This window comes from Leptonychotes weddellii, chromosome 10 (assembly GCF_054177405.1).
Source record: "Leptonychotes weddellii isolate Sample4059 chromosome 10, ASM5417740v2, whole genome shotgun sequence".
NCBI lineage: Eukaryota > Metazoa > Chordata > Mammalia > Carnivora > Phocidae > Leptonychotes > Leptonychotes weddellii.
Window position 1 is genome coordinate 91,475,679 of NC_138378.1, and position 11,736 is coordinate 91,487,414.

At 60.2% G+C, this 11,736-nt stretch overlaps 1 protein-coding gene across 2 annotated transcripts in view; it reads right to left on the reverse strand.

Moving 5' to 3' along the window:
• Positions 1-5,118, reverse strand: part of ADRA2B (adrenoceptor alpha 2B) — a 60,788-nt gene extending 55,670 nt beyond the window's left edge. Inside the window, exon 1 of one of the 2 annotated variants that reach the window (XM_081796851.1) lies at positions 3,342-5,118. In XM_081796851.1, the coding sequence (XP_081652977.1) occupies positions 3,342-4,672 (1,331 nt within the window). In that variant the 5' untranslated portion in view covers positions 4,673-5,118. Of the gene's footprint in view, positions 1-1,333 lie in introns of those variants that run through there. The other variant, XM_006730986.3, reaches the window with a different exon arrangement.
• Positions 5,119-11,736: the final 6,618 nt, after the last annotated feature.

Below are 11,736 nucleotides of genomic sequence, written 5' to 3' on the forward strand. Positions count from 1 at the left end.
TGGTCTGTCACCGCACCGCTGCCTACTGAGCCCAGCCAGGCGCAGTTTCGGGGTCCCCCACCGGCCGGCACCCCCGAACGAGAGCTGGAGCGAGAGCCAGAAGCACGATTCCTCTACACCTGAATTTTGAAGCTTTGCGATTCAGGGACCCAGCTGGGTGAACTTGAGCCTCAGTTTCCGCTTTGGCAAAATGGCCACACCCAGCAAGATTGTGAGGATTAAGTAAAATAATGTACTCAGTACTCAGTTACCGCGCTAACTCTGTCACTGTCCCTAGAGGCTGGGCGGGGAGCCCTTCCCCCAGGCCTGTGGGCCCGCCCCTCACAGACCCTCGGGCAACACAGTGCGGTCCCGTGGAAAGAGTGTGGGCCTGGGGCACCTCTGGCGAGTCAGTACACCTTTCTGAGCCTCAGTCTCCCCTGGATAAAATGGGCTGATACTTCTTTTACACAGTGGGCATGAGGATTAAACAAAGTAACTAGACAAAATGCCAGAAAAGTGATTGGCTCAGTAAACGGGAACAAATGAGCTACTTTAATCTACCCTCATCAGGCCTCAGGACCTTGGCTTTGGAAAGCCAGGCTGGTAGAAATTGCTGGGAGCTCCTCAGGGCAGGGTGTGGCTCTCTCATCAAGTCCGTGAAGCCGCTTGTCCCAGGAGTCTCCGTTGGTTGCCCATGGCGGAAGCCACGGCCCGGCCCGGGGAAATGTGAATCCTGGATATGGTAGATGGCCTCCCACCACCCGACCCTGGGACCTCAGCGCTCCTCCCTCTGCCCTTCCCTCCCAGGCCTTACCCCTCCCTGGGGCCTCCCCTGCCCTCAGAACCAGGCCACACTGGCTCAGGCCCCAGAGGCTGCCCTCACCGAGGTGGGACCAGATGCCTTGGAGGCCTCATCTGGGAAATAAGATTGATAGGAGTGACAGCCACAGGTCTTCCAACTCTGGCGTTGGTGACTGAATCTCAGTGTGGGAGAGCCCGAAGCAGAGCATTCTGGTCCACTCTCCTGCCCTCCCTGAAGGCAGCCGCTGAAAACACTCTGCAGTTACCGTCCTCCTGCCCTTCCTCCCCATGTTCCTCCGGCCCCCCTGGGGGTGGTGTCCAACGACCTCCTCTGGCCCTCAGCTGCTGCACCTGACCACAAGGCTGACTCTCCAGCTGTCACAAATCCACCAAACTCACCCTTTGCCCGTGCTGTCCCCTGCCTGAAACACCTTTCCTATCTTGCTTCTTGGTGTACTCCGTCTCTTCCCCCAAGACCCAGCCCCAAGGCCCCCTACTCTGGGAAGCCCTCCTTCTCTTTCCTTGCCAGGAGGCCAATCTCAGGCTTCTCTGGCCACTCTCTTCCCACTGGCTTGCAATGATAAGGGATGCTGAGGGGACAAAGCAGGTGTGCAGGTGGGTAGGTACTGGGCAGCCACGCCTAGGGCAGGAAAGGGCAACCGGCCCCGGGAGGGAGCCCATGCTTAGAGATACCATCCGAGTGGCTGAGAAATAATTACTCCTGGCAGCCTTTGGGCAACAAGGACACAGCTCGTTTATTACAAAATATCTTTTATTGATAAAATAGCTCAGACTTTAAAAAAACAACAACAAAAACATCTGCATATCACAACAAGGGGCCCACAGGCACCCACAATAGCAGGAGTCCCACAGGACACACACAAGACCAGTCAGATGTCACAAGTCAGCCACGCCCCTGGGTACAGCCTTGGCCTCACCCTGAGACCGAGGAAGGAGCTAGACAGCCCCTCTCCCCAGGAGGGACTCTCTTTGGTCCCCTCCATTCTCTCCGCCCGGGAAAACTCTCAGCACCTCTCCAGGTCCAGCCAGGCCCATCAGAGGGCCGACAGTGCCTGGGCTGCTCAGCCCCTGTCCCACGCTAGCTGCCCGCTGACTTAATGTCCAAGCCAGGCGCTCCTTGGAGAAGAATGGGAAACGTCCTTCAAATGCTCCCAAGTGTTCTGGGTGCCAGGTCCCGGGGATGGGGAGACAACCAGGAGGGAGAGACCCCTGGAGCCCCATCAGTGGGATGGAGCAACGTGGCTGGGACAGAGATAGCCAGCCGGCCCCCACCCCATCTGGGGTGGGGTCGCTTATACATCACAGGGACCCGCTGGGGGCTTGGAGACCTGCCTGAGCGCTCTGGTGGGAGGCCCCTGCAGGAGTCCACGGGGCCCTCACTCACCTGTTCTGGCCGCAGCACCCTACCTGGGGGCTCTGTCACCCACCCCAGGCTCTCATCTCAGGCTGCTCCCATGGTGTGGGTCTTTTTAGCCATCTTGGGAAAACAATTAGCCTGCTCGATGACTAAAGACTTTTCTCCCACTGGGGGGCCCAAGCCCCTGAAAACCCCGTTGGTGTTGTGGATGAAATGTCGAGAAGTTGTCATGCAGCATAATAACTAAACCCTTGCAGGCGCAAGAACACGTTCTCGAAGAAATAGTGGTTCTCTCTACCATTCCCCACGTCCAGTTTGGGGTAAGAATTCACACACCCCAGGCACAGAACAAAAGTCTACGGGAAGACAGGTGGTGGTAAACACAGAGAAAGGGGATTTTTATATCACCAAACAATCACATTTTCTGGTTCTCTAGTGTGTTCCCCTACGGAGCTCAAAGCTTTCTGCAAAGCCTCTCATCTCCCAGCAGCAAGTCCCCGGGGTTTTTGCAGGGGGTGAATGCTAGTGATCAGGGATCTCCCGTCAGGCAGATGCCAGGCCTCCAGACCACCCCACCAAGGCGAGGCGTCCACTGGCACACACCCACCTCCCAGAGGGGTGCCAGGTGAGGAAAATGATTCCAGAAAACGTTTTGGCTTTTAAAGGAGCTACAAATCCAAAAGTAGGTAGAAAGGGGAGAAGGCCCCAGAAGCAGCGTCAGACCATAAACCCCCCCACCCAGCGCCGGATGGGGACCCCGGGCATCCAGCGTGGGTCCCTCAGTTCTGCCTCCTCCTCAGTGGCAGGTGCTCCTGGGAAAAATGGAAAGCTGGCTTTCCTGCTCTTTACCCGGGGAAGATGAGAAACAAACCACCACAAACAAGTGACCGGCCAGGGAACACAGAGTCCAGAAGGAAAGCCCACCCATTGGCTTGCCGGGGTCTGGGGTCCTGGGAGGGAGGGGCTCTATCCTGGCTGGCTTTGGAGGCTTCAGATGGACCCCCAGTGAACAGCACCCCTGCCCCTACCCCTCCAGGGGGGCTCCCAAGAGGAGGCCTGCAGGACCCGGGCAGGAGCCAGAAAGCCCCAGGGAGGTGGCCACAGAAAACAGGGCAGGAATCGGGGTGGCCCTGGTGCCACCTGGCACCAACCCTACATGGGCGGCGGGCAGGTGGCTCACCATGCCGTCTGGGTCCACTGGCGGCAAAGGATCCTTCGGAAGGCACGGCGAAAGTCCTGGTTGAAGATGGTATAGATGACGGGGTTCAGCGAGCTGTTACAGTAGCCAATCCAGAAGAAGAACTGGAAGAGGCCATGGGGCACCTTGCAGTGCTGTGGGCAGATGGCTCCCAGGCTGTAGCTGAAGAAGAAGGGGAACCAGCAGAGCACAAAAACGCCAATGACCACGGCCAGCACAAAGGTGAACCGCTTCTCCCGAGTCAGCTGTGCCCGCCGCCGCCACCACTGCCCACTCGCGGTGCCTACGCCCCTGCCCAGGAGCACCTGGCCACGTAGGGTTGCCAGCACCCGGGAACCCTGTGGCTGCTGCAGGGGTGGGCTGCACGCTGACGCAGGAGACGCTGGTAAGGCCTGAGGCTCACTCTCTTCCTCCTCCTCCTCCTCCTCTTCAGCTTCCTCCTCTGGAGCCGCCCCACACACACCTTCCTTCTGACTCTGGCCTGAGCTGGGAAGGGCTGACCAGCTGGGTGGCAAGGCAGGGGTCCCAGGATCTTCAGGGGTATCCCCCTCCTTCTCCCCCGTAGGCTTAGAGTGTCCATTGGCCTCCTCAGAAGCAGCCAGAGAGGCCAAGGTTGGTAGTTTGGTTGAAGTTCCCGTAGGGACTGAGCGGGGCTGCTTAGACTCACCCGGCCCGGGGCCCCCCTTGGCCCTGGGACCTCTGCGGTGGCTGCGTTTGGCGATCAGGTAGATGCGCAGGTAGACAAGGATCATGATGAGGCAGGGTGCAAAGAAGGACCCGATGCTAGAGGCCAGGATGTACCAGGCCTCTTGGTTGAGTTTGCACTGGGGGCGCCCGCGGGGCTGGGGCCCCTGGTCGCCCTTGTAGATAAGCGGTGGCAGGGAGATGACCGCTGCGATGAGCCACACGGTGAGGATGATGCACTTGATGCGGCGCGGGGTGCGCTTGGAGTTGTACTCCAGCGCGCGACTCACAGCCCAGTAGCGGTCCAGGCTGATGGCGCACAGGTGCACGATGGACGAGGTACAGAAGAGCACGTCGAGCGCTAAGTACACCTCGCACCACGTGCGCCGGAAGTACCAGTAGCCCAGCAGCTCGTTGGCCAGCGAGAAAGGGATGATGAGCGTGGCCACCAAGATGTCGGCAGCGGCCAGCGACACCAGGAACAGGTTCTGCGGGGCGCGCAGCGAGCGGCTCGTCAGCACAGCCAAGATGACCAGCGCGTTGCCGAAGATGGTGAAGAGGATGAGGAACGTGATGACCGCCGCGATGGCCGCGGTGGCCTGCACCGAGTAGGGCTCCTGGTGGTCCATGGCGGAGTGGGACGCGGCCAGAGGGGTCGCTGCTCTCCCAGCGCCTGCTCAGCCGGCGACAGCACTGTCCTACCCTGCTAGGCTAGACGGGAGGATCAACCCCCTGGCGGCGCAGAAGGCGCTGGAGCCCCATGGCCAGGCCGAACGGGGCCTAGGAGACCGAGGGATGCCTGGGGCCAGCCACTGCCCTCCTACATCCTCTTCCACCAGCACCCGGCACCCCTGCCGTCCTCCCCGAAGTTTTCCAAGTTGTCCCGCTGCCGTCCCCGCCCCGTCCGGGACCGGGGGAAAGTTGCGCCCTCCCGCTCCGAGGCTGCTGGACGCGCGCTGGGGCGCAGGGCCCGGCGGGCCGGGCGGGGGGCGCGCCACCGGTTGTGGGAGGCGGTGCAGAGGCCGAGGCGCCCGCTCCGCTCGCTGGCTCTAGCCGGGAGCCGCGCCTGCAGGCAGCCCGCCGCGGCAGGGGAATGGGAGGAGAGCGAGCGCGCGGGAGGAGGGAGGAGACTGGAGGCGGGAGCAGGAGGAGGGGACGGAGGTGGGGCGGGCGGGAGGGCGGACCGAGGACGGGTGGAAGGTGCGCCTGGCGGGAGGACTGGCCGGCCGCAGCCTCCCCGCAGCCCCGGGCCTCCGCCCTGGCGCCCCTACCCCTTGTCCTCCCGGCCTCCGCGCCGCGGGAGGTCAGAGACCGGTGTCTGGGGTCTTCGGGACTCCGGGAAGGACGCTTGCAGACGCAGAAGGGTTGGTGCGCACGGGGAGCTGGGACCGATGGGAGACCTCTCTCCTGCAGACCCGGTCCGAGCACCGGGATCTAGGACGGTGGGCTCCGGCTGATCTCTCCTCCCGCCGCGTATGAGCCCCAAGGAGAGGGTGGGTGGGTGTGTTGCGGCACCGCAGCGAAATGAACCACACCTCGTACCCGGCGCTCGAGGAGGAAGCCGAGTGGAAGGAGTAGGGCGGAGCGGGGAGACTGCCCGGAGCCCCTTCCCCAGGTGCTTCCTTACCCCGACCGGACTCCGTCGGGCCTGCCGAGCCCTGGGAGGCGCGGTGGCCAGGTTGCGAGCGCCCCCTGCTGCCGCCCGCGTGGCGGTGGTCCGCGGCCCCCGGGAGACCCGCGTCCTCGCTGCGCTCTGCGGGCACTGAGGTTCCCAAGGCCGGTGGGCAAGCTCAGAGATTTAGGACTTCAGCCGTCCGCTTTCCCCCGCAGATGCCTCGGTTTCCTCCACTAAGGGCAAAGAGGTAAGAGGAAAACTGGCTTGGACTCCAATCTCACTCAGCGTTTTAACACAGCTCAGAGAAAAAGTAGGTCTCCGGGGCAATTAGGCAAGGAGGAGCATCCCTTTGACTATGTTGTCTCTCTCTCTCTCTCTCTCTCTCTCACACACACACAGAGCATTCCTGCTGAGTCCCCTCCCCCCCACATGCATGCTGCACACCCCTCTTGGAGAGGCTGTAGAAGGAGCTGGGTCAGAAATTTCAGATTAGTCACCCCACCCCATCCCCATGCCAGACTCCAAGAGCGATAGGCTCCCCCTCAGGCACCCCCAGCCCTACTCACTCTCCCCGTGGCCTCTGCCACCAGTGTCAGCCTGGGCAGCCTCAAGAGCACATTTTCTCACCACTCCTGGAGCCCCTGGTGTTATAACCCCAGCCTAGAGCCAGGCCTTGTATTTATAGCCCGTGGCTCTGCATGACATCCTCTGAATAAATGAGCATCGAGCCACCCCTGAAAGTAGGGCTCCTCCAAAAGACGCGGCCTTGAGACAGCGTGCATACTGGACCTGCCTGCCTGCCTGCTCTATCTTCACGGGACCAGGGAATGACCTCACAGTGCCCACAATGTCTTACCCCTCCCCAGGCTCACACAGCAGGGGTGGAAGGGTTCCTCGATCCAGGGCTATCCCTGCCTCCTGCCATCCTACTTAGTGCCTTTGTAAAGTCTAAGGGCCACAGCCTGATGGTGAACAGGACAGCCCCTCCAGAGACAGGTTTTATGGATGCATCCCCCACCCGCTGGCTGGGCTGAGCCTGGGCCTGTGGTTGCCAGAGATGGAGAAGTCTCAGTAGCCCCTTCCCTGAGGAAGGACTGAGGGACCACTCTTTCACCTGCTCCAATCATACTCACATTGGGGGGCCAGGGGCTATCTCCCCAGACACTGTGATCAGCATCAGCCCTTTGTTTCCTGGCCCGAGTTTTCCTTGAAAGGCACCAGGACCCTGAAGGAGCTGTGGCCAGGGCTGCTCACTCTCTCCCCCCTGCCCCTTCCCTCCACTTGGGCCTTCCCCGAAGTGGCAGCCAGCTCTGGATCTACCAAGTGTCACGCCCTACCGGGCCCAAGCCCAGGTAGGGGCAGCCAGGAGAGCCTACAGGCACCTGTGGGGCTCAGCCACAGCCCCAGGGTCTGTGCCCCCTGCTGCCACCTACCAGCCCCACCTCCCAGATGTGCAGCTGGCTCTTGGGGCAGCAGAAGCCATCACATAAGTAGATTCCCATTCCTCTCTGCAGCTCTCTGTCCCCCCCACATACACCCTCCTGTGCTGCCCTCCAGCCAGCCCTGCACGAATCCGAGCCTCAGGCCATGGCATCAGCCGTCCCCAGACTAGAGCTGACCTTCCATTGTCCCTGCATCCCACCAGGCTGGCAGAATTCAATCCCAGACCCAGACCCGGAACCGCCAGCAGCAGGAGCTGCCTTAGAGCATCCCCAGCCACCTGCAGCGGGAGAGGAAGCCCGTGATGGGCACTGGCCCGCCGTCCTGGCCCCACCAGGCTACCTGTTGATCCCTGGACATGCCCTGAGCTCCCACATCTCTAGTCCTTCCCAGGTGCTTGGTGGGCCCCCCACTCTCCAAGGTCCGTTCACCTCTCACCCACCGCCCTTCCAGGGAGAAAGAGGTACCCTGCTTTCCAAGTTCTTTGACGCCATGTACACAGTACCACGTTCGCACTCGGAGATGTACTGAGATGCTGGTGGATGGGTTTGCTGCATCACTCCCCCCCCCCCACCCCCGAGCACACATCCCTTCTCCTTCCCCAATATTGGCCAAGATTGCTGAATGATGGGGGGGTGGCAGCCTGGCATCAGTGGATGACATACATGAGCCTCTCTCATGTAGTGTCCTAAAATGAAGGTGTCCCCAAAGGATGCCCTTGGAAAGGGGTGGGGGGAGGTGACCTAGTACCATCTTTTCCAAAGACACAGGGACCGTGGTCCCATCCCTGGTTGTGAGAGCACAGCAAGAGATATGCCCCCTTGGCTGAAAGCCCTGGAGCCACTTGTCCAGGCCTGAGAGCCAAGAGTGGCCCCAGATTCTCCCATGTCAGGGCTCCACGGGGATGAGGCCCAACTGGGCTTCACATCCCAGCTGCCCCAGCCTTTCAAATCCCTGGGACCCTATCCTCACACCACCCTGTAGGCCCCAGCCTCCCCACCTTCCCAGACCCTTGAGTCATGCCCTCCATAATGCAAGTCCGCCGCCCTCTCCCCCATCACACCTCACCTGACAAAACCCCAATCCTGGGCCGACCTAAATCATCCACCCAGCTTTTGGCAGAACAGCTGCTCCTTCCAGAGCAAAACACTCACTGCATCGACTGGCCTCGCTTTAAAGCTATGACCACAAATCTCCAGACTTGCCTAGTGTGCTCACCTTTCCCCCTCTTCAGAATCAGTATCCCGCTCATCCTCCTCACCCGCACACCCTCCTCCACTCCAAGCCATGACTTTGCCTCTAACTTAGAAGATGAAAGCCCTCAGGCAGGAACTCGCCCCGAACTCACTCATCCGAGCCCCAGCTCTGCTGGAAGGGCAAGACCTCTGCATGTATCCCAAGCCCTCTCCTGTCCTCCAGGACTCTGCTGCTGCAATCCTCCCCCTCCCCTAACACTCCTCCCCCGATCCAGGGCCAGCCCCCCCCCCCGCCAGCCTCCCGTGCCTCCTGCAGCTGTCTCCGACTGTTCACTGCACCATCTCTCACCCTTCACACTCACTCCTTAACCCTCCGTTGGGTACCTGCACCCTGACCTCCGCTGCATCTACTCCTGGTGGGTCATTGTGACTCCATGCCACCACGCGTGTCCTAATTTCTCAGCAACATTTTAGACCACAGACTACCCCCTTCCCTGAGAACACTGCAGGCTTGAGACCACCCCTTCTTCTCGGCCTCCTTTTCTCCCCCGAACTCCCAATCACCAAGTCTCACTGATTTTTTTTTTTTTTTTGCCCCTTCTCCTCCAGGGACATTTGGCAATCTGGCACCTGGAGACATTCCTGACTGTCACGCAGGAGGAAGGGGGTTGCTACTGCCGTCTAATGGGTAGAGGCCAAGGATGCTGCTAAACATCTTACAAAGTACAGGACAGCCCCCACAACAAACAATTATGAGGCACAAAACACTAATAACGCTGCCCTAATGTCGCAGCACCCCTGTTCAGTCCTGGGGCCCCTTTTCTTCTGCACCCAAACTCTTCGTAATTTCATCCAGGCCCCTAGCTCCCAACCAGATGCTGAGGACTCCCCGAAGTCCGTCTCCCGCCCTGAACCCCAGGCTCATTCAGCCCACACACTCCCTCACCTCCCCTGAGCTCTCCGCGCCGTATGGGAAGCCCTCAGCCCCTGCAGCCAATAGCAAGTGCGGTTGCCTCACCTGCCGAAGCATGCTCCAAAAGCATCCACTCTGCCCCTTTCCACAGCCCCATCGCTCGGGCTTGCACAACTGTAGTGCCTTCCACCGGTCCTCCCTGCTGCCAATCTACTCTCCACGGGGCATCCAGGATGACTTAAAAGCTTAGATCTTCTCACTCTGCTCCTTAGAATCCTCCAGCAGCTGCTCCCTGTTGCTCTTGGAATAAAACCATCCCTCTCTATCCCTGCCCTGCCAACCTCCCCCTACCCCACCTCACTTCATCCCTCTACTCACACCTTAACTCCCGCCTGCCTCAGAGCCTTTGCACTGCCTATTTCCTTGGATTTTTCAGAGTCGTCTACTATCATTCGGGTCCCAGTGGAAATGCCAGCATCCTAAAGGAATGTCCTCCTCCCCCATCATTTCTAAATCCCTGATGACTTCCTTTATCTATTTACTGTCCATCCTTCATCCACCCCCAAATAAACTCCACGAGAATGGAAACCCTGCCTTGCTCACCTTGTTACTCCCAGTTCCTATAGCCGAGCCAGCCTGGCACCTAATTCAACAGATTCTGTCGAATGAGTGAATAAATTGATGAGTGAAGCCACATAGTTATGTGTTTGGGGATTAGGGAATAGGCCACGGACCCTGGGATGGGTGGCTAGCCACCAGCTTCTTGTTAACAGCCAGCACCCCGTCCACAGCACACACCCCATGCCAAGGCTTCAGGGGCTGAACCAAGGCTGGACCACAGGGGCAGGGTGGGGCTTGTGGAATAAGCCTAGGAAATGGGGTCTGTAGTGATAGAGGGCTTCATGGGGTAAGGACAAGGACAGCCTCGGCCCTGGTCACCCCCAAAGAAGAGGGGGAAAGCACTCTTCCCCCTTGAGCCACTAGGCTCGGCCAGCCCCACCTAGAGAACCCAAATTCTGGAGAATCTAAAAGCCACATCCTAATGGAGGCTAATGACAGGCAGCCTCTGAGAGCTAGGAGGGCCTCACAGGGCACAAAGCACTTCACCCCCCCCTTAGTGTGGCCACTAAGAAACCCCAACCCAGCACCAGAGGCCTGGCTCCACTACTTAAAGAGACCCATAGGGGTAAGGCGGTCACACTCCTTTCTCTGATAAATGGGGGTACTATGTACGCTCTCGATCTTTGCTTGGGAATCTCCCAGAGGAACGCCCCCCTCCCCCCCCCCCGCCGGTAGGAACGGGGCCCGAGCCTCTCCTCACTCACTCTCAGCTCGCTCAGCCAATCATCCTCTCCTGTCTGGGGGCAAACAGAGGGACTGTGTTCCCCAACCCATGATCCTTCCCTGATGCTAATACCTGAGACCAGGCCCCTGCTCGGTCTGAGAAACTCAAGATGGACCGAGGGCAGAGGCTCCAGCCTCCCAGGAGCATGCCCTCATGTCCCCTGACTGGGCTCAGGAGGCAGACAAAGGCCAAGCTCTCCCCAGCCCTGAAACATGGCAAGCCTCAGCCCTGCAGGGCTGCTCCCTCAGCCATGCCCCTCTGCTGCCCTGAGTCCCTCTCCTCCCCAGGGCCCCTCCCACATCAGTCGGCAGGGTTAAATGAGCTCATGCATAGCCCAGTACCTGGTTCCTAGAGCAAGTACCCAATTTTATTTGTGCCTTCCCCCAGAACATCTGAGGTGCTTGGCCCCATGGGGCCCGGACCCAGGCTCCTACTTCCCTCCTACTCCAAGCAGGGCTTCCAACAGGCCACCAGAATAGTGCCTCTCCAGGACTGGGGGGCTCCTGGCCTATAAGCCTTCACACAGCAAGCCAGGAGGTAAGGACAGGGCTTTGCTGAAGGAAGAAAAGCAGGTTGACCACCCCACCCCCCACCTCCCTAGCCCCTTCCCATCTTCCAGGACCTCCGCTGGCCAAGTCCCTGGCTGGTGGGGAGAGAGAGGGGAAGGCTCCTGGGAACAGCAAAGCAGGGTGGAGAAGAGCTTGAAGTCATGTGTTCAGGGCCTCCTGTTCTTGCTGTTTCCCCGCTGTGCAGTGCTGGAGGCCTCCACCCCTTCCTCAGCACCCCTGGGGTAGCGTTCCTGGCGCTGAAGCCTCGCCGCACTGCAGGGTAGCAAGCTGAAAGCCCCCTGGGGAGCGGAGCTGGAGGCTGCAGGGTAATATTCCTAGCACCCAAACACCAGGGATGGGAGGCCGGCCCCAGGGTCCCAGCCACAGGCTCCCCAAGTCCTGGCCTGAGAGAGGCGGCAGTACCTGAGCATGCTGGGGGGCTGGGACTCACCCATGGGAGGATGCCCAGGGGCCTTCGGGGCTGGAACCTGCCTCTGCCCCACCTCTCCAGACCCCTGGGCTTCCAGAGCCCTGGAGAGTATCCTCTCCCCTTCCCAGCAGCCTCTAAGCCTGCCTCCCCCCCGCCACCGCCCCCGATGGACCTAGAAGTCCCCTTTGTCCCCAGGAGCCCTCAGG